The 27,193-nt window shown below is 48.6% G+C and overlaps 1 protein-coding gene across 3 annotated transcripts; it reads right to left on the bottom strand.

Moving 5' to 3' along the window:
* Positions 1-12,964: 12,964 nt before the first annotated feature.
* Positions 12,965-21,490, bottom strand: ZNF597 (zinc finger protein 597). Of its 3 annotated transcripts, none has more exons than XM_060648282.3 (4): positions 21,315-21,490; positions 21,031-21,127; positions 20,131-20,257; positions 12,965-18,057 (listed from the first exon to the last, which is right to left on the bottom strand). In XM_060648282.3, the coding sequence occupies exons 1-4, from the start codon at positions 21,473-21,475 to the stop codon at positions 16,976-16,978; spliced, it is 1,467 nt and encodes a 488-aa protein (XP_060504265.3). In that variant the 5' UTR covers positions 21,476-21,490; the 3' UTR covers positions 12,965-16,975. The 3 variants fall into 3 exon arrangements, with proteins under 3 accessions (XP_060504265.3, XP_060504266.3, XP_060504267.3); XM_060648283.3 differs by having other exon boundaries at positions 21,278-21,416; XM_060648284.3 differs by lacking the exon at positions 21,031-21,127 and having other exon boundaries at positions 21,315-21,397.
* Between the last annotated feature and the right edge of the window lie 5,703 nt (positions 21,491-27,193).

Below are 27,193 nucleotides of genomic sequence, written 5' to 3'. Positions count from 1 at the left end.
ACACCACACGCCGGTGCTGGGAGCACCCTGGGAGCAGATTTGCCCCCCAGAGGACGTTTGGCAGTGTCTGGAAATGCTTTTGGTGCTTATGACTGGGGGGCAGGGAGCGGAGCTCCTGACCTCTAGTGGGTGGAGACCAGGATGCAGCCGAGCGCGCCGCAGTGCGCAGGACAGCCCCACCACGGGGTCACCTGGCCCAGAGTGGCAGTAGTGCCGAGGTCGGGAGCTGTACTGTTCACGGTAAAGGCTCTTTAGGGACAGGAACCCTATTTTCCCATCATGTTAGCTTTTGGACTGAGCCCACGCCCCGCCAAGAGAAATAGGTGTTGTTCTGTCAGGGCCAAGTCCTGAGTCAGAGATCCTGGTGACGATGTGTTGAGTGCAGTGGACAAAGCCTCTTGTCTTCTGGGCAGAGAGAGACTTAATGGAAGCTCATTGGCCTTTCTCGTCGTTTTTAGCGGACCTTTAGACTGATTCACAGTCCCCTTCCCGGCAACCACGTTAGATTTGAGAGGAGTTTGGGGTGCCTGGGTGGCTCTGTCACTTAAGCATCTGACTTCGGCTCAGGTCATGATCTCACCGTCCGTGAGTTCGAGCCCCGCCTCAGGCGCTGTGCCGACAGCTCAGTCTGGAGCCTGCTTCGGATTCTGTGTCTCCCTCACTTTGCTCCTTCCCCACTCGCCCTGTCTCTCTCTCTCTCAAAAATAAAAAACTTAAAAAAAAAAAAAAAAGGTTTTAGAGGAGTTTGCCCTCGTTACTCCTGCTCGTTACATCACCCCTGTCTGTTGCCTCTCACCGGTCAGGACCTCTTGATTCCTCCTTTGTCCCCACCTCATCCATCTCCTTTTCCCAGGCCAATTTTGCTGTCGTAAGACCCCCTTAATCATAGTTATGTCTGTATCAGTTTCTCATCGGCACTGTAACAGATGATCACAAACTTAGTGGCTTAAAACAACACAGTCTCTTAGAGTTCCAAGGGTCAGAAGCCCAACATCAGGTTCACAGAGCCAAAATTAAGGTGTCCGAATGGGTGAATCTGTTTCCTTGCCTTTCTGAGCTTCTAGTGGCCGTTGTATTCTGTGGCTTGTGGCCCCCTCCTCCATCTTCAAAGTGCATGTCTCCGTTCTCTGACTCTTACCCTCCGGCCTCCCTCTTGAAACTGCTGTAATGTTTATATTTGGGCTCACCCAGATAATCCAAGATAATCTCCCCGTCTCAAGATTCTTAATCATATCTGCAAAAATCCCTTTTGCCCTATAAGGTAACATTCACGGCTCCAGGGATTAGGATGTGGGCATCTTCGGGGGGGGGGGGGGGGCGGATTTGGCCCAACCATACCCATGTGTTGAATCAACTTGGTTAGTCAAAGATCTCTCCTGAAAGCTAATGAGCTAGATTTCCAGTCTTCTTATTTATTAAGAGTTGGAACAGGAAGTCTTCTTTAAATAAGAGCTTTGTTTGTTTGGTATGTTTTGGAGAACTTTGTGTATGTGCTCTCTCTCTCCTGCACACAATCAGTGATTGCTGAATCTTAGGAGTGCCTGGATGGCTCAGTCAGTTAAGCGTCTGACTCTTGGTTTCGGCTCAGGTTGTGATCTTCTGGTTTGCGGGTTCGAGCCCCGTGTCGGGCTCTGTGCTGACAACGTGGAGCCTGCTTGGAATTCTCTGTCTCTGCCTCTCGCTCACCCTCTCCCTGTCTCTCTCAAAAATAAGTAAACATTTAAAAAAATAATTGCTGAATCGTAAAGTCAAATGCGGTCCTTGGATAAATGTGGCACAATTGCCAATCTGAATCTCACTCCTTCCCAGAAGGCTTTCAAACCTGTGATGCTCCCTTGTCTCTCCCAGCCCAGTTTTCCTCCGGCAGGTAAGGCTCAACTCCAGTGAGGAGAGTCCGAAGGGTGGAAGAAGACGCACAGCCACATTTGCAGGTGTGCTCAGTTCTGCAGATGTGGGGTTCTCCCCACCCCCCTGCCCTTGTGTGGATGCACCGGAGGCCTCCGCACGGACCACCCACCTGCTGGCTCGCAGTTAGTGACCCCATTTAAGTGATAATATTTCTCCTCTTGTGTGCATCCCTCACCCATGAGCAACCTGAACGGTTTACTATTTTCTGTGGGTTTGGCTTGTACTTAGCCATGGGTGGGGGTGACTCCTCCTCGAGGTATTCTGTTCCCCGGTTGCCCCCAGGGAGTCAGAGAAGGAAGCATTCGTGCACAGGTTGGGGATCTGGACCTCGCGATTTCCCTGAAAAAGCATTTTCCATCTACAGCAGATGAGGACTTGTAAAACTCTTCCCTTCATACCATTACCGTTCCCGACAGAGTCAACAACTCCCAAATACCATCCAGTACACAGTGTTGACGTTTCCCCCAATGTTTCTAAAAGAAAAATGCTTTTTTTTTTTTTTTAGAGCTCTTTCGAGATCTACTTCAATATAACATTCGTCCCTTTAAAGTATATAGTTCAATAATTACGGGATCTTCATGGAGGTGTGCAACCCTCGCCACAATCTCATTGAGAATGTTTTCAGCAGCTAAGAAGGAACCCCATCATGTTGAGCGGTCGCTCCCCATCCCTGTGTCCCCCGTGAACAGTGGCTTCCAGGTCCATTCACGTCCTAGCAGGCATCAGAACTTTATCCTTTTCGTGACCGAGTAATATTCCTCTGTGTGCGTGGACCGCTTTTGTTTTTCCGTCCATCCAGTGCGGGACGTTTGGGTTGTTTCCACTGTGGGGCTCTTGTGAGTAGTGCCGCTGTGAACGCGCGCCCGAGGCTTTCTGTGCGCATGTGTTTTCGTTTCTTGTGCGTATATACCTACGAGCGGAATTGCCAGGTCGAATGCTGACTTGACACCGAAGTGTTTCTGAGGAGCTGCCAGACTTTTTCACACCGCACCTCACGTCCCCCCCTGCGGTGGGTGAGGGTCTCGGCTCCCCCACATATTTGCCAACACCTGTCACCGCCTCTCCGAGTGTGGCCGTGTAGTGGACGTGAAGTGCCGTGTCGCTTGTGGTTTGGGTTGGCATTTCCCTCATGCTGCGCGTCTTCTCAGATGTTTACTGCCCACTTGTGTATCTTCGTTGGAGAGACGGCTATTCACAACCTCTGCTCTTTTCAAATTGGGTTGTCGTTCTCATCGTTGAGTTGTAAGAGTCCTTTATAGGTCCTGGAGTCAAGTCCTTCGCAGGTACATGACTCGCAAGTATCTTCTCCCGTTCTTTTGTAATATACTTTTGCACAATTGCGATGTATCTTTTTTCAAATATTTTTTTAAAGTTTGCTTATTTTGAGAGAGAGAGAGCAAGCGGCGGAGGGGCAGAGACAGAGAGGGAGACAGTCCCTAGGAGGCTCTGAGCTGTCAGCCCAGAGCCTGATGCGGGGCTCGAACTCAAACTGTGACATCATGACCTGAGCCACAATCAAGAGTTGGACACTTAACTAAGCCACCTACGTGCCCCTGCAGTATATCTTTTAACGCAGCTGTCACAAGCCGAAATACTGGTGACCAGTATGGTCCCAATTCCTGAATTACTGGTGAAACAAATGGAGACAAACCACTCCAAATGTCACTCCTGGCTCTAGAAACTCCTCTGGGGCCAGATAAGGGGCAGAGCCCACTAGGCAAACCCAGAAGAACCTTCCTTGTCTTGGGAGTGATTTGGCCGTAGTCGGACCTGAGGCAGCTTAGTAAACAAGCCAGAGGAGTGGCCTTAGTGCCAGGTTGAGACCGAGGAACAGCCTTGCACCCAGCTCTGTCATTCTCCCACTTGGTGGCCTGGATACGTCATTTAAAACATCCACACTGGGGCTCCTGGGTGGCTCAGCCCCGTCAGGTGTCCGGCTTCAGCTCAGGTCACGATCTCGTGGTTCATGAGTTCGAGCCCCGTGTCAGGCTCTGTGCTGACAGCTCGGAGCCTGGAGCCTGCTTCGGATTCTGTGTCTCCCTCTCTCTCTCCCCCTCCCCTGCTTGCACTCTGTCTCTGTCTCTCTCTTGCTCAAAAATAAACATTAAAATTTTTAAAAAAACAATTTAAGGGGCGCCTGGGTGGCTCAGCCAGTTAAGCATCTGGGTCCAGCCCAGGTCATGATCTCATGGTTCGTGAGTTTGAGCCCGAGGTCAGGCTCTCTGCTGTCAGCACAGAGCCTACTTCAGATGCTGTATCCCTCTCTGCCCCTTCCCCGCTCATGCACTCTCTCTCTCTCTCTTAAAAACAAACAAAAAAAACAAAACTAAAAAGTATTTAAAACATCCAGACCTGGGCCACCTGGGTGGCTCAGCTGGTTAAGCGTTGACTCTAGATCTCAGGTCAGGTCTTGATCTCAGGGTCATGAGTTCAAGCCCCCACGCTGGGCTCCTCACTGGGTGTGTAGCCTACTTAGAAATTCAAAAAATAAACATAAAACATCCCACCCTCTTTTCTCCACTGGTAATGGGAAGGCCTGCCCTGATAACCTCACATGATCGGTGAAGTGAACATGTGTCAGTGAAAGCATTTTGTCTGCTGGCCAGCGTCCTATAAAAGGAAGACGAACTAGGTGTCAAGTAAAATGTAGTTTTTTAAATTCTCCTCCCATCAGCCCCTCAGATCCTAGAAAGGGCAGAGAGGCCGTAGCAATTCGAGGGAGGAGAGGTCCTATTTCCTGGACTCAGCATTTGTTAAGATTTTTATGTATTTTTAATTTTTTTAAACGTTTATTACTGAGAGAGCGAGAGACAGAGCATGAGCATGTTGGCGGGGGGGGGGGGGGGGGGGGCGGTGGTGGCAGAAAGAGAGAGAGACACAGAATCTGAAGCAGGCTCCAGGCTCCGAGCTGTCAGCGCAGAGCCCAACACGGGGCTCGAACTCACAAATCGTGAGATCAGGACCTGAGCTGAAGTCGGACGCTTAACCAACCGAGCCACCCGGGTGCCCCTGAATTTAGCATTTTTTAATCCACAGTCACAGATCACGTCCTGAAAGAAGAGTTTCTCCAAAGGGCTGTTTATGAATAAAAATGGGTGTGTCCCAGAGAGAGGGGCCCCAAAAGCTGAGGCACCCCGTTCTACCGTGGCCCTTCATGCTGCTCTTTGTCTTTTAAATTTATTTCATTATGGTGAAATATACAGAAAATTTACACAGGTTTACCATTTGCGATGGTACAGTCCCGTGGCATTTAGCGCGTTCACGCTGTCCTGCAGCCCTTACCGCCACCCCTCCCCAGAACTACTTCGTCTTCCCACACCCGATACTCTGTCCCCATTAAACACCCACTCGCCTTTCCCCCTCCCTCCGCACCCGCCCTCCTGCTTTCTGCCTCTGGGAATTTGTCTGTTCCGGGGACCTAATGTAAGTGAACTCGCACAGTATTTGTCCTTTCGTGACCGGCTTCTTTCACTGAGTGCAGTGTCCTCAGAGGTCATCCATGTCAGGGCAGCTGTCAGAATGTCCTCCCTTTTAAAGGCTGAGTGATATTCCACCGTATGGAGAGACCACACTTTGTGTATCCACTCACCTGTCAGTGGACACTGGGGTTGTTTCCACCTTTTGGCTATCGTGAATAATGTGTTCCTGATTTTTTGTAAATACGTCATTCTCAGAAATCCGATGAAAAGTTTGCCACTGGGCCACGGAGCCTCGTGCGGGAGGCCACCCGCAGTAGTGTTCCCGGAGTGCCCGCACACAGGAATGGGGCCGAGGTCTAGGGAAGGGCTTGCTCTGAAGGTGGAGCCCAGGGTTAGGGGCAAGGAGAGAGACTGGGGTGGCAGAGAGAGGGTGTCCCCAACAGGAGCGGCTTTAAGCACCTTTCGAACATCCGAAACGAATGTTGAAAATTTGGGGCTACTCGTGTCCCACTGGGAGGAGTGATGTCATGTCTGGGGGTGGTGTGTATTGGGGAGGACACCTGTACTGGGACTCAGCTTTGTCTGGGACAGGACAGGAGCCGTGTGTTCACCAGTGGGGGGCGGGGGAGGGCTGAGTTGATGGACTCAGAGAGTGACACGGTCTCAGGAAATGGCAGAGCCCAGGAAGGGACGCTGGAGAGAAGCGTGGTTCATGGGGCACGTGGATGTTCAGGCCAAAGACGGTGCTCGCAGGAGGAGTTTTAAAGCACTTGCCTTACCTTTTGGAAAACTTTAAGAAAGGCGTGACGGAGACCCTTGGGTGTAGCCGTGTTTTGGTCTGTTCAGGATGCTGCAACCAAGTACCAGACCCCGTGGCTTACACACAACAGACATTACCTCTCACTGTCCTGGAGGCTGGAGGATGGAGATGTGGGTGCCCTCGCCTGCAGGTCGTGTTCCAGTGATCGCCCTCTTCCTGGTTCGCAGTCGGCCCTCCCCTCACTGTGTCCTCACATGGTGGAAGGGGCCAGGGAGCTCTCTGGGGATTCTTTTAGGACAATTATCCTGTTCATGAGGCTCCGCCCTCATGAACCTCGAACCTCCCAAAGGCCCCACGTCCTAATACCGTTGTATTTGGGGGTTCAGATTTCAACATACAAACTTTGGGAGGGCCTCAGACATTCAGACCACAGCACCAAGTGTGCATAAACTTTGGCTTTGGACACACCTACATCCAGTCGTGGCTCTGGGTCCGCTTTGAAATGTGTTTCTTTGGCTCGGTAAGGTTTAAACGACAGGACCCAAGTTGTATGCCTCCAGTGCTCTTCGGTTCTAAGATGCTGGATTTCGCGCCATGCGGTCTTCGCCCCTGGAGTCCTGGTTGCTTCCGCGAATACCCTGGAGAGGGATGGGCCGATGAGGGGGACCAGGGATGAGGGATCATGCCGTCGCCTCTCAAGTGCCCCACACGAAGGCTTGGTAACCATCTGTTCATCTGAACTCTTCTAATGCGGGGAAGGAGCCCACCGGGGATGGTGTTTTCAGGGTGAAGGCGAGAGACACCTCTGGAGAGCACGCCCCTGTATGCTCACTTCCGAGGCATATACGGCACCAGGCAGATACTTCCCTGGGAAAGGGGTTCTGATCTAGAAGAGGGCACAAGAGTGCCGTCCGATCCAGGATGTGGAGGAATCAGAGGTCACGATGAAAGCAGAATGAGATACCTGCCCTCAGGAAGAAATCGGAGCTGAGAAGGAAGTTCTCTGACAGAGAAGTTTGCTCCTCCAGTAAGGGACCTCGTAAGGCAGGCGGAGGGGACGGGGTGTCTAGTTCTGTCCCAGAGGACTACTCACCCTGAGTGGGCTGAGGTGCTGAGTGGGAAGTGCCCCTCCCGAGGCCGATGTGCACCTGCTCCCCTTTTCATCTGGATTTTCCACTCAGGGCCAGACTCTACCCCCACGCCCCAGCGAGAACCCTCCCACGCTGTTCTGTGAAACTGTGGGACCTCTGTTCCCTTTGCAACAGGTGAGTTCTGTGGAAAGAAATAGCCCCTAAACCAGGACACCCATCTTTCTATGGTTTATTTATCTTCTTGGGAACTGCATTCTTATATTAACATCCAGCTTATTTGGTTTTCACTTTGATTTACAGTGTTAAGCAAATTCTAACCCACACAGATTATTGCAAATGCTAAGAGTTTTAACAGTTCATCTTACAAGATACTCTACTATTTTGCACAGAAAAGACAAAAGCAGCTTTGCCATCTGGTCTGCACATAAATAAGCTGGTCACATAAATCATTTTCATGTCTCTGATATGTTATTTTCTGTACTACATTTAAACATATATTACAGCTTTAAAATACATATTTCAACTTTTTTACTACGAAGGTTATTTTTTACATTGCGATACAATTCAAATACTATAAAATTCATCCTTTTAAAGTATATACAGCTCAGTGGTTTTTAGGGCATTCACCACGTTGCGACATCCTTTTAAAGTAGATACAGTTCCATTGGTTTTTAGTGTGTTCACAGATACCTTTCTGAGAGACACACAAGTTCCTTTTTCACGAGGAGTTAGCTGATCACACAGCTAGCAACGCTGCTGCAGCACAACTTGACCAGGAGACGGCTCGGGGCCACGGAAAAGGCACTGAGCCAAGAGCCTGAAGACCCTGGTTCCGTTTCCAGTGTTCAGCTAGCCAGTTACTGAGCTCTAACAGGCCTACACCTCAGTTTCCTTGTGAGAAAATCAGGTGCTTAGACAAAATGCTGTCTAGTTTTCAGTTCTCCTCTGAGCTGTCCTTCTATACCTGGAAAGTGTGGTTCTGGCAAAGTAAAGGTGACCCACCCAGAACTCAATGTTGCAGATTCTTGTTGGAAGCCTTGGACAGGACCTCCGGGGGGAAGAGGAAGCAGAGGGGTAACATCTGTTCAGGGTACCCCCCGCCCCCACCAAGGAGAGGAGCTTATCAGCCATCACACGAGAGACTCTCTAGGCTTCTTCTGGCCCTTCCCACCCAGCATCCTGGCTTCCTAGGCTCTCTCTGCAAATCCTCCGTCAGGATTGCCACCCCTTGTCACCCTCTGGGTGCTCATGCTGAACCTAATGTGGGTCTCTTGGACAGGACGGTTACGAGCACTCCAGTAGCTTAAGGATCCCCTCCTTGGGAGGCATCTCTGGCCTTAGCGACTGATGGCACAATCCCCAACGATGACCAAGAGCCTCCCTGGCCCAGCCACCTCCTCGTTTCAGGACCAACAGTGACAACAGTGTTTGGGGACCAAGATCATGGGTCTGCAGGTGAGATTCCCACCCCCACGTGGCATCTTTTATCAGGAGGCTTTCTAGTTCTAGGGGACGGGGAGGTCCAGGGCACTCAAGTTTGCAGCCATCTCATGGCTCCAGGGACAGTCTCATACCAGGTGGGACTGGACCTGGAAACGTCACACCTTGTCTCTGCAGGGTGTGGTCAGGCATCTGGGTTCTCCAGTTTCTGGCTGTGTTTCTCTGGAGCAGGAAAAGCTTGCTATACAGGGAGTCAGCCGACCTATCAGAGGCCTGCCTGAGGTTCTCCATTAGAGACAGCAGCCCACCGCCCTATGCCCTTTCCAGAGGTTTCCAACCCCTAAACTCCCACGTCACTGTTGAGCTCTCAGAAGTGTCCTCCCTCAGTTTCCTGGCCTGGTGAAATCCCTCTCGTAGCTTGACACACCTCTTCTCTGAAGCGTTTACCACAGCTGCGCTGTCACACTTGTGATTAACCTATCTCTCTAGAAAGTTTAGAAAAACTGTAGATTCGAGAGGAGGCAAGACACCTTCTCTCCACAAAGCTGCTGGCCACCCAGTCTCCCAACCCAGAAACTTCCAAGTCCTCTCTGCCTCTCTGCTCTCACCCCACGAAATCGTTACTTTTGCCTCCTGAATCTGTCTGGAGGCCACCCCGTCTTCCTCGTTTCCAGGACCCCTGCCTACTCCCGGCCCTGCTCTCTCACACCACTGCACCCCCCTGTCCTAATCTGCACCCACAAAGCAGGTCACGCCGAGCCCCGCCCCGTCCCTCCGTCCTCACCACTGCACCGGGGGCCCTTCGCCGCGGTGGCGCAGAAGACGGAGCGGGGAGCCGGGAGCGGGGTCTTCTCTGCGGGGCCAGGGATTTGCCTGGCGTAAGGGGTGTTTCCCCAGCGCCCCCTAGGACGCCCGGGCAGGCTCCTTTCGCCGAGCGACCCCGGTCGACACTTCCCAGCCGGACCCAGCTGCCACTGGCAACCTCGGCATAAGTGGGCGAGAATGGTGGGGGGGGGGGGCACCCCGACAGCACATACGTCCTCTGTTCCCGGGGCTGGCCGCCGCGGAGCCCTCTGGGAAATGTAGTTCCAGACGGCTCCGCCTCTAGCGCACGACGGGAGGCGTAACGCGCGTGCTTGCGTGGGACCGTTAGCCTCAAACTGAAGGACTGTCCTGGAGGCTCATTCACTCTTGTGACAAATGCTTATTGAATGCCTTCTACACGCCAGGCATCACGAGGTGCTGGAAGTACTGTTGTGAACCCAGACCATCTGCGGTCTTAGAAAGCCCAGTGTATTGGTGGAAACGGACATGAATCAAGTAATTGCACCAACAAATGTAAAACTGCAACTATAACTACTTAGAAAAACAAAACAAAACTGAGCAGGAATCACGTGATGGGAAGTGACTGGGGAAGGCTCTACCTGAGAGAGGAAGGTCAGGTTCTCCCAGCTTTCTCCTGCTGTCATTTGATGGCAGTGATTCCTTAGATACCTCAAACATCTCCCTTAACCGTTACACACGTTTAAGTGTACTTTAAGGTAGACTTCATGATTATTCTCTGGCCCTTCGAGGAGATTGAGAATCTTTTTCTGAATTTTGCACCAATCATAGGTAGCTGGGCTTTAACAGCACACCTTCCAACCTTCCACAACGAGCCTGAGAATTCCTTCCTGTCTCCTCCTACTTCATAACACACCCTGCAATCCGGCCCTGTTTTCTGCATGCGGAAAATGTACATAACAATGGTGAAATAATCTAGGAAAAGTGCTTAGCATCGGAGGACCAGGCACAGAACGAGTCTTTGGTTAGTGTTGGCCGTTTTCATCACTACTCCAATTGCCTGTCTACTCTGACTTGCCTGTTATTTTTGACCCCAGCCCGCAGCCTCTCTTCTTCCTACAGTATCCTGGTATCCTTTGGAGTCACCTCTTCTCTCCCACTTTGGACACGGGATACTGGTGGGGCTGACCCCAACCACAGCTCCAGGAGAGTGCATGAGAACCAGGCCTGGCCAGTGTGCTCCATCCTCCCAGCCACAGTGGTTGGTCCAGGGATGGGCTCATGAGCCAGTTCAGTCAAGTGAAACTTAACTTCTAAGAGGAATGTGGAACTGCTGGCCAAGTTCCTTTTTGTTCCAGGGTTGTCAGGGTGACAGCAGTTCCCCTTCTGGTAATTTCCTGGGCGGCCTAGCCTGCAAGTGTAGGACCATTCTGCCTGCCAACTTGGGTGCTTACTCCTCCCCAACTCAGGGGCTCTTCCAGGATGGGAACGGTACAGGAAATGAAATGTTATCGGCCGGATCCCTCTGTGCCTGTGATCTGAGCTATTTTAATCACTAATGCTTTAGTCCCGAAAGGTTCAAGGCGGTAGGACACAGACCCAGCTCTTTCGTGTTTCCCTCTCTGTTTGTGCCAAACACAATTCTATTTGAAATTCAAACCACATTTACCTCACTTCCTTCAAATGTGGCTCGTAGCAGTTGTGCATCTTTGCTGAATTATTCTTGCCAGGCAATAGAACATCTTTAACATTTTATCCTGAGAACTAGCTTAGTCAAGCTTTTTGCTAAATTCCTTACAGCTTTTCTCGGCCACTGTTAAACCTCCTGCCTACTTGAACTGACAACACCACTGCCTATTCCCTTTCTTCCAGTCAGTCTTGTAGCTGTATCCAACAGTGTAAAAGTAACAGAGCCACAGAAATGTCCTTCTTTATGCACAATTTTAAGCACTTGCCATGTGTCTGGTCCCTGCGCCCACAGACATTAAAACATCCGTTTTATAATTACTATTCAATTTGGTAATGGTAGGTAGGGATGGGGGGGGGTGGTTACTGCTAAAAGAAAAAGTGTGTTAACTATTCTTAAGTAAAGAGCTTGGTGTATTTGAACTGAAAGTGCAGTTGGAGGGAGAGAGAGAATAAAGAAAGTGGCTGGAGTTGGCAGGGCAGTAATGGTTAGGAAGGTTGCATTGACTATTTTGGATGTTACCCTAAGGACGACGAGAAGCCAGTGGAAGATGTCAAGTTGGATGGTGACATGATCGGAGGTGTTGGCTGTGCTGGCAGAGACCGAGTGATGTGAGAGGTCGGAGGGCTGTTTCCGTCGACCTCAGCCAGTAGTTAAAGGTGGAGCCAGTGGAAACACAGAGAATCAGTCAGGTCTGAGAAACATTTCTGAGGTAGAATCCCCAGAACTTGATGATGGAATGCGCGAGTGGAGAAAGGGAGTGTGTTGGTAGCGTGAGCAATTGTGTGTGTGTGGCGCCACATACTGGAGGCAAACAGATCAAGGACTAAAAAGCCTGAGTTCGGGGTAGGGCATGTGCTTTGACGTGTCGGGGACATCCAAAGGAAGATGTCTCACAGACACTTGAATATAGGGATCTGGAGCGCAGGGAGAGAAGAAATCTGGGCCACACATAAAGCGACGTCTTCGCAGTCATAGGAGTGGCGAAGCTCGCTTGGCGGCGGGGGGACCCTGCAGTCAGGTGAGCCCAGGATACTCTAAAGAAGCACGTTAGAATTCGGCTGCGGGACACACAGAAAGCAGACGGAGACTGGCGCCGGGTCTAGCGAGAAGCACAAAGCGTCCCTTTCTACAAGCCAAAGGCACGCGAGCAAGGCGTGCCCGCAGTTTCGCGCTGTCAAAGCAGGGCTCGGGCCGGGGAGGTAGCGCGGGCTCCTCCTGCCCTCGCGGCGGTCGGTGCCTAGAGTCGCGGGGCAGAGAATCGTTCGGTCCCAGTCACACCCGTGGCGCGGAGGGCAAGACCTGAGGGACCCGTAGCAAACTCTCCCGGGCCGCAGCCCAATTTCTGCGAAGACCACCCCGCGGTGAGTCCCGGGGGTGGGTCAGGGGCCCCGCCAGGACAGCCGCCGCACGACCGCCACAATTCGCGCCACGGCCGCCCCGGGAGCGCGCAGCCGCGCCACCCGAAGAGGGCACCGGAAGTGAGCGCGCGACTTCCTGTTCCCAGCCCGGCGGGCCGCTCTAGCGCGTCTCATCTCGTTGGCATTCCCGCCAGCCTGCGCTCCTTGACCGCGGAGAGGCCCTGGGAACGGAACCGCGCGAGGGCGGCTCGTACCCCCAGCGCTGGGCGGGCAGCACGAGGGCACTCCCCAGGTTGCGCGGTCGGAGGTGCCGGACTCCGGACCGCCGCGGCGGGAGGGGACATCGAAGTCCAGGGCGGTCCCACGGTTCGCGCTGGAATTTTCCTTTGCGATTTTTACCTCCATTATTACGTGGCTCGAAGTCACTCGTTCACACTCCAAACCACAATCCCGCTAGTTTTCAAAACTCGCTGCCATGTAAAACCACTGCAGTGTAAAAGAAAAAGTTCACTTCATTGCATCATCAAGAACAGCATTTATTAGATGCCAAATCGCGTGTCAGATAGACAGTCACAGCCTAGTGACAGCGTGCATTCTGGAGCTAAGAGTGATGAGAATATACCAAAATCTGTAAAATCAAAACATTAGACAGTACAAGTGCATACAACAAACATACTTCTGAGGTATTCAGAGGAACTAGAGATTGCAGCATTTTCTCAGGGTTATACAAATGTACATATATGTTATAGTACCTCCACCCCCCCACTCCCCCCACCCCCACCCCCGAGAGTGTTCATGAAGGAGGGATGTTGAAAACTAAAAGACAAAAAACCTGTAGTCAGATGGGCGGTGAAAAGATGGGTAGTGATCATCCTGATATTAGTTCTCTCAGTCTACAAAACGAAAACAGATGAGTAGGCATACTTCAAATAAGACCATTTAGTTACTTTTACTTTTTAAACAGATGGCCAAAGCAAAAACACTTTACTACTGAAATCCTATAAAGACAACAAGCTTAATGCACAATTCAAAATAGACTATTTAGATAAACTATAATCTACTTTGTACACATGTGCAGTACTGGCAGATTAAGCAAAATCTGGGGTATTAGACCCTATAACACGCTGCAGTCATCAGAACAATGCCACGTAATTACATGGAATCTCAGAAGTCAAAGACTCAAAACACCATTTACTGTGAAATGTAACTTGTTTTTAGTTGTAACTCCCTTTATACTGGGTTAGTCATTTTCTGTGTTAAATGGGGAGATGTGAATAGCCTATCAACTACTGTAACGAAGCTCTAAACAGAACTATTTTGAGTCCAACTCCTTTGGGATTAACAACTAAATTCCACCACTTCTTTAGCTATAAAATATAAACTGGACCTCTGAATTCTACTGGAATAATGCTGTCTGTAGCAATGATGGTTGTTAATGTGCCATGATATTCAGGCGATCACGTTAAAGACATGTTTGATACACATTTTTTTTATCCATCAACAGAAATCAAATTTGTTCAAAAGTCAATTTCTTCGTACGAAGTTCTCACCCTGCATAGTATGTCAACATCCATGCCGCAAAAGGTAGTGAACCGACCACTCCTAACGATGAACTCCTGCATATATTATTTTATCCAGTGTTTGTTAATACTCACATAGTTGGCTAATGTCTCTGACTTAATGACAAACTGCGAAATCTATCTCCATCAGTTGGCACTGTAAACGGGAGGGTAAAAAAGCCATCATCGTAAAAACAGCATGGATTCCATTGGTGAACTCACCCTTCCTTCCAACTCCTTGGGCTCAGAGCAGCGTGAATTACAGCCAGCAAGTGTGTTTACGTGCAAATGCACAATAAGGCAACAATTGAAAATATGCCTCTTTCACAGTAACTGACACTCAAACTGGTTTTTCTTTTCTTTTTTTTTTTTTTCTTCTACATACTGGTCGTTAGCAATGGTTACTACACCACAAAGGCATTTTAATTACACTTCTGTGTGTGTTAATGTCTTTATAAAAATGCTATTTTTCTTATCAATTATGGAGGCTTGACATAATCTTACAAAGTCTAGAGAATAAACAAAAATGTAAAACCTGAAATTAATTGTGAAGGAAGCCTCATCTGGAAAGGTGACTTCCCACGGTGAGGTGCAGAACAGCACTTACAGCATAAAGGCTCACCCTCCCCCATACAGTCTTAGGAGCAAAGGAAAGGACGACAGCCTTCATGTCTTATGTCAGCCCCATTCTGCACAAGCGCCTTCTAAGATAGCCTTCCCTACTTCTTTCTGCAGCAACTCTGCAAGCAGGGGCTTCTTTCCCAGTTTCATTCCCCACCCCGCAACCCTGTTCATTCGGCTGAAACAGGAGAGCCCCTAATACGTGATAATGCTCCCACCAAAGGCGGAAGCAGGGGAGCTGGCAGATATTACTTTCTGGTGTTTAGCAAAGTACATCCCAAAGTTGGCTGATAAGAAATCCAACTAGAGACCATCTTTCTACACAATTCTAAGCTCCCCAGAGACTTGTTGAAGAAAAACCTGCAGATAACTTCACTTTTTAATTTAAGATCCGAAAGCCCCAGCGGACTGGTGTCTCTATTGAGTGGAGACATCCAAAACAGAGAGTCAAACGTGACCCTGACATTCAGATCACAGGGTCTCAACTGTGGAGCTGCAAACAAGAAACAAGACCGACAAAAAGGGAGTTAGGAGTGAGCTGGGTTGGGGTCTCCATTTTCCTTACTCCCCAGGAATAGTTTCTTGCCTCTGCACAGTGTTAAGAGCCTAGAGCAGCAGCCTCCATCATTTTGTATATTCAGTTCTCAACCTGCTGTCCTGTAGAAAAACCACATCTTCCAAGTACTACTTGCCTAAAGAGGCGTACTATTGCTCACGCGGTTTCCCAGTGACAACCCCATTTTAGTCAATGCCATACTTCTATAGTGTTTAAGTAGAGTAAGACCATTCTCACATCCTGATCAAAAGGCCATTTAAAAACAGCTTTGCTGATAGGTACACAGTTTTTCTTTAAAGCGAAATCGTGTATGAATGTATCTTTACAAGATTCCCTGATTCTTGAACATGAATGACCAACCCATTTAAGAATATCTTGCTCCAATATTTATATGTTAACGGCAGTATCTAAAGACTTACGTGGTGTCAGGTAGTGTGGTGAAACTCTTAAGCGTTCTCTGTACGTATTTTTCTTTGGAGATGAAGAGGACATTTTGTTTTTTAAACCAAAACCCAACTAAAACCATAAGGACTGTACTCTGTAGAGTCTGCAGTCTCTGATCTGATCACAGGAATGGGAATTTGAACCGGAAGTCTTGGGGAATCTTTCTTTTGCTTTATAACCATACATGTAAGTCAGGCTTGGGATAAAGCACAGGGCAGTGGAGGGGTTCTAGGATGCATGTGCACAGGGTAGCCTCCATGATGACCGCTCTCATCCACCCAGCTCAGCCTCCCCGGTGGCTTGCGGCCCCAACACAAAGCCAACACACAACAATACTGAAGAATGCACAACCTTTACCGTCAGAGGGACCCAAGGTTAAGTGCCGGCTTCAGTACATTGCTATTTTCGTCTTGGGCAACGTACTGACTTTGACTTTACCCTCTGTGGGCTTCAGTTTCCTCATTTATGAAACAAGGATAGCCCTTTCTCTGTCAGATTTATCCTGAAGATTAAATTAGATAATATACCAGGTTCACTAAACACCAGTTACTATTACTCATAGAAAGGCAGGTAATGTGCTTTGGTAGAGACTTAGAGGTAAATCCTTTCAGAGAGAAGCAAGTAACTTTCACTCAAGGCCAGGCACCAGAAAGGGCTACAGTCAGACTGTCAAAACTCCTTGCAAGTGAGTCAGAAAGGCCAGTGGCATCAGATCTCAGAATGGGAACTCCAAAGATACTAATCGGCATCATAACACCAACCTGTCCACCTATTTGGGAACTTTCCACACCAGAAATACAAGCTTCCAAACCACTTCAGAAACTAGCACGTGAAATATCAGCTCTCAGAACAAATGTTACATTCAGAGAGTTATAGTCAAAAAAAGCGTAACACAGAGATGCGTTACTTTCCTAGACACGAGATCTGCAGAACTGGCAAAAAATAAAACAAAATTCTTCTCCTTCCAGAAGTGAACTTACAAACCATGTAACAAAATTAAAACAACTCCAGCAAAACTTTCAGTTTAATGAAAACTGAATTAAAAAAAAGTTCTGTATCATTATCTGGCTCATCCAAATGGTACCTGAACAGCGAGTGAGTTACTGAATCCTGGCTTCATTCACTGGCTGTGACAATGATTATGCTTCCTCGGTTATAAAGTAGAAATCACAGTGCCCAAAGCAAGGTTGGGGTGCAGGGCACGGAATGCGTGTCACGCGTCTGGCATATAAAGGACAACTCCTCCCTGGTTTTCAGTACAGATACGGAAAAGCAGAGTAGGAATGCAAACTGGCTATATTTACATGGTGGTTTTCTTATGGGTTTGCTGATGAATAACGAGATGTCTATTCAACCTGGAACTTTTTCCCACACGTGGTACGTTTAAAAGGCTCCTCTCCTGTGTGGCTCTTCTGGTGGCATGCGAGCTCTGAGTCCAAAATAGAGCTCTTTGTACATGTTTTACATTTATGGGGCTTTTCCCCTCTGTGAATGCTCTGATGGGAAATAAGCTCAGAGACACGGAGGAAGGTCACTGCGCACTCGGGACATTTTAAGGGTTTGAATTTTGAGAACAAAAGCAAATTTTCTCTGCAGTCACCGCAGTGTTCAGCGTCGTCCTCACAGTCGTCCTCGTGGCCCTGCTCGGGGAGGACAGAGTGTGAGGGCTGTCCAAAGCACTTCACACACTGAGTGCACGGGTACCGGGTGGCTGACGTGTGCGTTTCCTCACGCGAAGCAAGATTTGTCTTCTGACCGAAACCTTTACAACAGTCGGTACATTCATAGGCTTTTTTGGCAGCGTGGGTTTTCTGATGCTGTGCCAACCCTGGGGGCCACAAAGAACCTCTCCCACAGATGCCACATGTGTGGGGCGTCTCCTTTACGTGGCTATTCATGTGCCGAGACAGATGTGAGTGCTGGCGGAAGCTGCTGCCGCACTCAGCACACTTACAAGGCTTCTCGCCAGCGTGGCTTCTCCTGTGTGTCCTCAGGTCAGCTCTGTGATTGAAAACCTTCCCACAGTCACCACGTTTATACTTCTTCTCTCCTGAATGAGTTCTCTGATGCAAAACAAGGTATGAATTATCACTGAAGCTTTGGTCACATTCAGGACACTTATACAAATTTTTGGCTTCTTCCCCAGAAAATTCAAGAATTTCAGAAAGTGCTGTAGTTTCTAGACATTGAGGTGGGTCTATTAATGGAGTATGGTTTTTGATGGTAACTAATAGGCTTTTGAACCTTTTCTTGCAAGCAGGAGTTCCACCTGATACTTTCCTTTCAGGGTCTCCACCTCCGGTCTCAGAAGATTTTTCTGGGTAATAGACAAGGGGCACAGCAATGGAGGAGTTTTCTGGGGCCAGTTCCTCAACTCCCATAGAGTCTAGATTTAACTGCTGAGTAATCTCAGTCTTGCCTTTCCCTCCTGCAGATAAAAACAAAAGAAAGCAAAACATAGACAGCACCCTCAGGTGGTACTGGGAAAGAAGCTAGTTACACAGAGGACCGAGAAACTGTGGACGGCTTATCCTAGAACCCAGACACTGATGCACTGTACAAAATCAGGCCAGCAGGCTCTACTGGCTTCCCCACGGATCCGGTGGTAGGTGAGCCTGTGAGGGGTGGAAGGAGAAAAGAGCTGTAACTAAGTCAGGGTCCAGTGGGATAGGAACTAAGGGCACTCTTGGTACACACTGCCTACAGGGGGTTTCCCGTTAGTCTCCTATGTCTCCAGAACTTTTCATCATTTATGCGATCTCAAGTGACAGCTGAGCAACCACAACTGGAAGAGAGACTGGGGTTCATATTGAAGAGAGAAAAAGAGAGAGCAAGTAAGGATTGTTCTATCTAGCAGAGAAACACTGTGCTTATTACAAATAGTTTTATTGTCACTAGGAGAGTTCTTCAAAATTTCTTTACCTCTCCCCGAGGAAAGATCAATGTAGAGTGCCATGCATGCAGCAGCCAAATAAGAACCAGTCTCGCTCCTAGGATGGCTAACAGACCTTGGGCCTGCCAAAAAGCATTCCTTTTTAACATCTGTCCAAATATTCTTAATTTATAAAGCCAACATGTCAATGCAAAAAGAGTCTGTCCTTCTGGAGAAACAGCCCTATGATTGCCCCAGTGCACTGCCCAGAAAGGGTTTCTGGGTTGCAGTGCAGTGTAGGAATTCAAATGATACCCAATGGTTTTACTGACTCGAGGAGACCAAATTCAGGGATGCCGAGACGGCTAGGATTTGACAGCAAAATACTGGGGACGAGACAGGTGCCCAGGCAGAGCTCTGGGCATCTAGATAGGGTCCCCTTAAGACTTTGGCTGAGTATTAGTCTTTAAGTGCATGTGAGAAAACTACCCCAGACTGGAAAAAAGAATCATCAAAAAGGGACAGAACAAGCTTCAGAGTTCACACAATAGTTCAATAGTTCATGTTCCCCACCAGCCAAAGTGGAACACACAAGGCATCGGGCAGTATCCTCAGAAAGACTGCGTGAGCAGCAGGTCAGATCAGCCCTAGACTAAAGGCTGCTCTGAATACACCCCAACAAAGCAAAAAGCAAGCCCTGAAAGGATCACACTGATCCCAAATAACTTAAATGCAAAGTCCAAAAATATTTTAAAAAGTACAACAAAAGCCAACATCCAACGACGTGAAACTGACAACGTCCAGCATCCAATCAAAAATTATTAGACAGGTAAACAAGCAGAAAACTATGACCCATAAGTAGGAGCACAATCAATTAACAGAAACAGATCTAGAAATGACACAGATGGTAAAAATAGAAAGAATGTTAGAATACCTGTAACTCTGATATGATATAGTTCCAAAAGTCAATCCTAGTCAGAGACAAACACCACTCCGGCATGGGAACATTTCTGCATACAGCTCCCCTTAGGTGAAAAAGGCATAGCACCCCTTTAAGAGTAAATTAATTTTGGGGCGCCTGGGTGGCTCAGTCGGTTGGGCGGCCGACTTCGGCTCAGGTCATGATCTCGCGGTCCGTGGGTTCGAGCCCCGCATCGGGCTCTGTGCTGACCGCTCGGAGCCTGGAGCCTGTTTCGGATTCTGTGTCTCCCTCTCTCTCTGACCCTCCCCCGTTCATGCTCTGTCTCTCTCTGTCTCAAAAATAAATAAACGTTAAAAAAAAAAAAGAGTAAATTAATTTTGAATCTTTAACAAATGACAGTAACTTACACTCATGAGGTTTTGCAAGTAAAACTGTAAACTGACTACAACAAATATTTGGGAAGATTAGTAGGTACTGCCAGGTTTCGTGCAAAACCATAGTCACTGTATTAGATTGGATTTTTTTGTCTTAAGAAATCATCTCATCCTTTGAAAACCGCAAAGTTCTGTCATGCAAGTTCTTATCATATCCACATAGATCACCCAGAGATAGGTCCCACTGCCCCATACCAACATGTCAACGAGACATGAGATCCTGCTCCTAGAACTGACCAAAGTTCCAAAATGCAGGAAAAATAACTGCCTTACCCATCAAGGCCATCTCCTCGAAACCCTCCTGTGTAGTGTCTCTGCTGAGGGACCTCTGGACAGAGTGCAGACACACACACTCCTCTTGAGAAAAAAACACAGCCAGATCCTCAAACAGCATCGGTCCCTGAAACAACATTAGAGCCCATCTCAGGACAAAAGGCCCTAAGGCCACCCCCTCACTCAGTGTAGGCGGGGAAGAGCTAGAAACATCAGACCAAGGAAGAAATGGGCTTGGTGTCAAAGGTTCCTGAGTGCTGAGGATGATGTATAAATGGGTTCTGGGGGGGGGGGGGGTGGCGAGGAGGGGAAGAGTGGTGTAAATCGCAAAGGAGTGAAGATAGACATAATTTTTGAGGCAGTGGTATAAGGACCAAGACGGTGAACTGTGAGAAGTTCTAGAAGAGATTTCTTCTCCTTGCTAGTCTCTCTCCTTACACATGACACTCACTGCTAAGCTCTCTTTAGAATCACATCCAGGCCTTGTCCTCCTTCGTTCAGTTTACCAGTGTTATAAACCAATAGAGCCTCGATGTGATTAAGAATCACCTGGGGTTTTGTTTGTTGTGTTTGTTTGTTTGTTTGTTTTTGTATTTATTCAAAAGGTGTGGGGTGACCCTAGAAATCTTCAGTTGGAGCAACATTCCAGAAAGACACTTTGAGATACTCATAGCCTTCACCAATGGGCCCTGCTCCCGGTTGGTGGTTCAGAAAGGTTTTGAGGAGCCATTTCTCCCAAGCGCCTGGTCTAGGAACAAAGACAGCTTGGTCAAAGGGCTTTTGGGGGATGAGGGGCCCTCCCACAGAAAGGGGCGTTCCTAACCCTCTTCCAAAGAAGGGCAGGTAGAGGCTGGAAAATATCGAGAGGAACGGGGACCCCGAGAAGGGACCTAGTCTTACCTGGGCCCCGGTTGTCGGGAGCGTGGACTCCATCTCGGGGTGGGGGTGGGGGAGGGGAATGCCTTCCTCAAGTCGACACACTGACTTCGGGACAGATCTGGGAGGAGAGAGAATAACCCCCCGAGGGGCCAATTGGCTGCACTCCCAGGGCTCCCTCGCTTTTCCAACCCCTTTAAAACCTGAGCCGACCGCTCTTCGTGGCTCAGCCTCGGAGGGGCCGATCCCGGGCCGGCCAGGTGCCACCTACCGCTGTGAGACTAACGATCCTAGAAAATCTCCCGTACCCGGAGAGAAGGAGCAGAGGCCGACGCCCCACTGACTCTCCAGACCTAGAGCCCGAGGCACTGCTAGATTCCCACGCTCCTTTACGTGGGAGCTGCCGGGAAAGCCTCCGGAAACGGCACGCCCCCTTGCGTTTTCGAAACCCTGCCCTGTGATTGGCCATCGCTGCCTCCGAAGGGGCAGTCCTTCTCGTGTGTTGACCAATCGAGCCCGCTAAGGGAGGACAGCTCTCTCACGGAGCGTGCTGGGAAATGTGGTTTTTCATCCATCTCTCGAAGCAAGTATTTCCGGATCCGCTTCCTGAGTCTCCGGGGTGAGCTCCTGCCCGCTTACCTGCAGGCAGGTAAGTGAATAGGTAGGGTGTGAAGAGATAGGGTGATCCCAGAGCGACGTAACGTTTCAGGGAATAAAGAAAGCAAGACCGGGAGACTCCAGAACCCGAAAGACTGTCGGCCCTGAAATGTGGGTTCGAGCGGCAAGTGTCCCCTGTGGATCCGAAACGTCGGTGCGGACGGGGTGAGGTGAGGGAGTGGCCAGGAGTGCACGTCCTAGTCTCGGCCTGTGCAATAAAGTCCGCTGTATCTGGGACGGACTGTGGGGCGGTGGAATGAAAAGGGGTGTCTTCTGCGTGGACAAAGTTCAGATCAGCTTCGGCCGGTCACTAGTCTCGCATGCGATGTTTTCTCGTGACCTGTGGCTGCAGCCCAGCTGAGCCAGATCAAGCTCAGCCACAGCGAAGCTCAAGCGGGAATAGAGCAATAGGCTTGCTTCGTGAGACACGTATACCTCCGAATACCTCACATTCGTCCGGCCCCATCGCCACATAGTTTACACTTGACGGACTGGGTGCCGTGGTGTAGGGATTTGGAATTTAAAATTGAGCTCCTTCCCACGCTTTGCCACTAATTGCTTGGGTTACCTTGGTTAATATACAACTTTGCTTTTCTCAGCTTCAAAGAGCTCCGGATGCTTCTCCTCAGAGAGTGGTTTCAAGTAAGTTGTCCGTTTACAAAGGTGTCGATATACAAAGGTGAAAAAACAATTGAGATAATAAGTAATAGAAAATTCTGGGTAAGTCTCAGTATGTTTTCTTATTCTGGTGCCAAGCATGTGCGTGTAGCTAAAGGGTTCCTCAAGAAATGGTTGCATGGTTACCGCAACAGTGTCATTGGAATTGACAAAATAAGTAGTGGGAATGGGAGGAATATCAGCTAGTATGGTTTCAGTTGCAAGTAGCAGAAAACCCAAGAAAACTATGTTCAAGAGTAGGGCAGGTAAAGGTTGGTTAATCCAGTTTCTCGGTGACACCAAGGTCCCAATGTTTCCATGTTTCTCCTCTGCCATTCTTAGCATGTTGGCGGAGGTGACAATGGAATCCACATAATACATGCAGATGTGCAGTGTACCAGGTACCTACCCATCCCAAACCAGTCATTCTCAAGAGCAAAAAGACTATAGCTACCGTAATTGATTTTGATCAACCGTGGCTCACCGCCTAGCACTGGTGGAAGGACTCACCTTCCCCTGGCCTTTGACCCTCACAAAATCATGGCTCCGTCGGAAAAGAAAGAGAAAGCAGTAGAACAGATGTCGAATAGATAACTAAGAGCGTCCGCCACAAATGACATCTGTGGACAGCAAAGAGCTAGGCCTTCTGGGAATGGGTTACAAAAGAGGTATCTGGGGATCCCGGGAGGAAGGAGAAAGGTTGCGAAAGCAGAGGTGGAAGAATGAGAAGGACAAACTCAGCGACTCGCCAGACGGAGTCAAGGCAGAGATGTGCAAGAACAGCTGACAGCCTGGTACGCGGAGGTCTAGACTCAAAGCACATTCATCATAGAATCATGGTAGTGCTCGAGCAGTCGTCTTTCCCCCTCTTCCTTTGGGCTTTTATTTAACGCTATTCTTATATCAGGGATATCTCATTCGGGGCTCACATTCTCTTGATTTTGATTTCTGGCCCTTTCACCAAGAATAAGAGGCTCTCCTGGCCCTTTCCTTTGAACTTGGGTCTCATTACAAAGATATAAGCACAGTTTCCAATGACCAGAAGTGAAACTGTGGAATTAACTCAATGAATAACCAGAGAGAGAGGGCTACCTCTGAAGTGGGAGAGGAAACAAAATCTTCCCTAGACCTTCTAACTACCAGAACTATGCAAGTAGATCAAGAAGGGAGCTTGAAAGCTTGCGGGGCAGCTCTGTGGCTCAGTGAGTTAAGTGTCAGACTCTTGATTTCAGCTCAGGTCATGATGTCACGGTTCATGGATTGAGCCCCGTGTTTGGCTCTGCACTGACAGTGCAGAGCCTGCTTGGGATTCTCTCTCTCCCTTTCTTTCTCTGCCCCTCCCTCGCTCATGAGCCTCCCACCCCCCATTAAATAAATAAACATAAAAAAATTTTTTTTTTGGTAGAGCACAAGCAGGGTAGGGGCAGAGAGAGGGGGACAGAGGATCCGAAGCAGACTCTAAGCTGATGGCAGCAAGACCAATGTGGGGCTTAAACTCACGAACCATGAGATTATGACCTGAGCCGAAGTCAAAATGCTCAACCAACTGAGCCACCCAGGTGTCCCAATAAATAAACATTTTTTTGAAAATAGGGATACAGGGGCGCCTGGGTGGCTCAGGCGGTTGAGTGTCCAATTTCAGCTCAGGTCATGATCTCACCATCTGTGAGTTCGAGTCCTGCGTCAGGCTTTGTGCCAATAGTGCAGAGCCTGGAGCCTGCTTCAGATTCCGTGTCTCCCTCTCTCTCTGCCCCTTTCCCGCTCGTGCTCTCTCTCTCCCAAAAATAAAATAAAAATAACAAATAAAATGAAAACAGGATACAAAACTCTATGTAAGACAATGTCATTATTAAAAACATACCGAAGAGAGCAATAAGGACACGTGCACATTTTGAGTGTTCATCTTGGGTTGGTGAGCCAAGGGTAATTTTTTCCTCTTTATGCTCTTCTATATTTTTCTTATTCCAGTGGGTGTGCATTTCTTCCAAAATTAGCACGGCAGTTAAGGCAGGAGTGTGGAGTTGGGCGGTGTGGGCTGAAATTGCTCCCAACACCTTAACAGCCCTAACATCTTGGATTCCTTATTTAACCTCTCAAGGCCTCAGTTTCCATTGCTGCAAAATAGGAACAATGAGCATAACTACCTCATGTCATTATTAGGACGATTAAATGAGATACTATGTCATACAACACCTGAGCATAATAGAAGTGCTCAGAAAGTATGCGCTTCATAATTGAAAAGGTTTTTTTTTTAAGTTTATGTATCTATTTTGAGAGAGACAGAGACCGCGCAAGTGGCGAGGGGCAGGGAGAGAGAGAATCCCAAGCGGGCTCTGTGCTGCCAGCACAGAGCACAACATGGGGCCCAAACTCATAAAACCACGAGATCATGACCTGAACTGAAACCAAGAGTAGGACGCTTGACCAACTGAGCCACCCAGGCGCCCCTGAAAAGGTTTTTAAATAAGATGACGATACATTGGTTCTTTAGCAATTAGATACGTTGTTGTAATCCACACAGAGCTTCCTGTAGTGATGTGTTTCCCGGGAGCTTGGAAGAAGGAGAATTAAGGCTGAACTTTGAGAATTACACTGAGAAAATGGAAATGAAATCACATTTCTGTACAAAAAAAAAAAAAAGTAACCTCAAGCAAAGCCTGGAAAGTTAATCAAGTTCTGATTTAAGGGTCTGAAAAGGGATGTATTTACAGAGGGGTCTAGTCAGAGTGGAACCAAGTGGAAGAAGAGTCAGCAAGAGTCCAGCACCCTCTGGCATTGCTCAGACAAAGGAACGTTGAACGTGTGGGGCAAACATTCCTACACTAGACAAGGTCTCCCTTAAGACTCTGTTTCCGTTCCTTGCATACCCTGTTTACCAAGAACGTTCTGATTCTCAACGTAGCTTCCCAGGAATACTAGAGAGGAATTGGTGTCTGGAGTGGGGATAGGAGTACTCCAGTGACCCTTAACCATAAACAGGGGGACCAGCATTTGGCTTCAGCCTCAGTCTTTGTGAATCCGAGCCGTAATCCCAGTCTTAGCCCGATGATATAAATGGAGAACGAGGCCCTGGCACTCAGAGTCAGAGAGAGGGAAACCTGCTTGTCACCATATCTCCTTCGGTTTGTGCTTCTGAGAATGTACCATGGGCATGGCACGCATACTTCTCAAACAAATGTTTTATGTCAGAAGATCGCCCATCCCCCTGTTAAACGAAAACCAAAATCACATGCTGGACACATTAGTGAAAATCAGATAAAGAGATATAAATGGTTAATAAAAATAGGAGAAAGTGATCACACTTATTAAGGAATACACATTAAAATGAGATCTTATCACTTAGATGCAGAGAGGTAAGGAATGATAATACCCCATGTTGGTGATGCTGTGTGGGACAGGAGCGTTCTCAGGCTTGGTGTCAGAATAAACCAGTAAAACTGTTCTGGCAGGAGTTTGTTTCCAAATTGAAATGTGGCCAATTAAAAATAAGTTTGGGGGCGCCTGGGTGGCGCAGTCGGTTAAGCGTCCGACTTCAGCCAGGTCACGATCTCGCGGTCCGTGAGTTCAAGCCCCGCGTCAGGCTCTGGGCTGATGGCTCGGAGCCTGGAGCCTGTTTCCGATTCTGTGTCTCCCTCTCTCTCTCTGCCCCTCCCCCGTTCATGCTCTGTCTCTCTCTGTCCCAAAAATAAATAAAAAACGTTAAAATAAAAAAAAAAAAAATTTTTTTAAATAAGTTTGGGGTGCCTGGGTGGCTCAATCAGTTAAGCGTCTGACTCTTGGTTTCAGCTCAGGTCACGATCTCAACAGTTTTGTGGGTTCAAGCGCCACTGTGAATGTGAAGCCTGCTTGGGATTCTCTGTCTCCTTCTTTCTCTCTGCCCCTTCCCCACTTGCACTGTCTCTGTCTCTCTCAAAATAAATACATAAACTTAAAAAAAAATAATTTTAACCAATGTTCTAGGAATTTTTCCTAAAGAAATAAAATGGGGCACCTGGGTGGCTCAGTTAGTTGAGCGTTTGATTCTTGATTTTGGCTCTGGTCATGATCCTAGGGTCACGGGATGGAGCCACATGTCAAGTTCTGCACTGAGCATGGAGTGGGTTTGGGATTCACTCTCTCTCTCTCTGCCCCTCTCTCTGGCTCATTCTCTCTCTCTCTCTCTAAACAAAAAAAATAAAAGGAATAATCTGCAGTGTGTGCATGTTTCTGTACAAAGTTGTTAGTTGCAGTAGTAATATTGTTTATAACCTGAATGTGTGTGTATTGCTGGGGAAACCTGATCGCCGGCCTCTGCTATCCCCCTCCCGAACCCTAGTCCATTTGAGTAGCGAATAGGGCCCTACATAGGTAGTATCACTCAGGATTGGTGTAAGAGAGTAGTACCCAACTGTGTTCCTCTATGGGCCAGATGACAGCCTGGGGACCAGAGGGGAGAGGTGAAAATTTAAATGCCTTGATTTCTGGAGAGACCTTGACCTTGGAGATTCATAGAACAATAAGTATGTATTACTTCCAAAATTAGCAGAGTGATGAAGCCAGGGCTCGGGGAGGGCAGAGCCAGCTCATGTAGATGGTACTTTGCTGCTCACTCTGGCCCCGAGAAGCCTGATTACCTCCTGTCTCCAAGGCTGGAAAAGAGTTCTGGAGCAGAGGAAGCAGGAATTGAGGGTTTCCCTTCATGTACTCCCTGGAGTACTGCCTGTGCTTGGCAGCTTGGAATGTGGCTAATCTACAGGAGTAGCTGGCTCTCCTCAAGGGTAGTGCCTCTAGAAATCTCTCTGCTTGATCCATGGCCAGGGGGTGAAAAGAGCCACGCGGAGGCAAGAGAAAACAGTACACCCGAAGAGGCCTTGCAGCCCAAGGGAGGAGAACA

This window comes from Panthera onca, chromosome E3 (genome assembly GCF_046562875.1).
Source record: "Panthera onca isolate mPanOnc1 chromosome E3, mPanOnc1 haplotype 2, whole genome shotgun sequence".
NCBI classification, from domain to species: domain Eukaryota; kingdom Metazoa; phylum Chordata; class Mammalia; order Carnivora; family Felidae; genus Panthera; species Panthera onca.
Note: the sequence above shows the minus strand (reverse complement) of the source record. Positions and strands in the feature narration are given on the sequence as shown.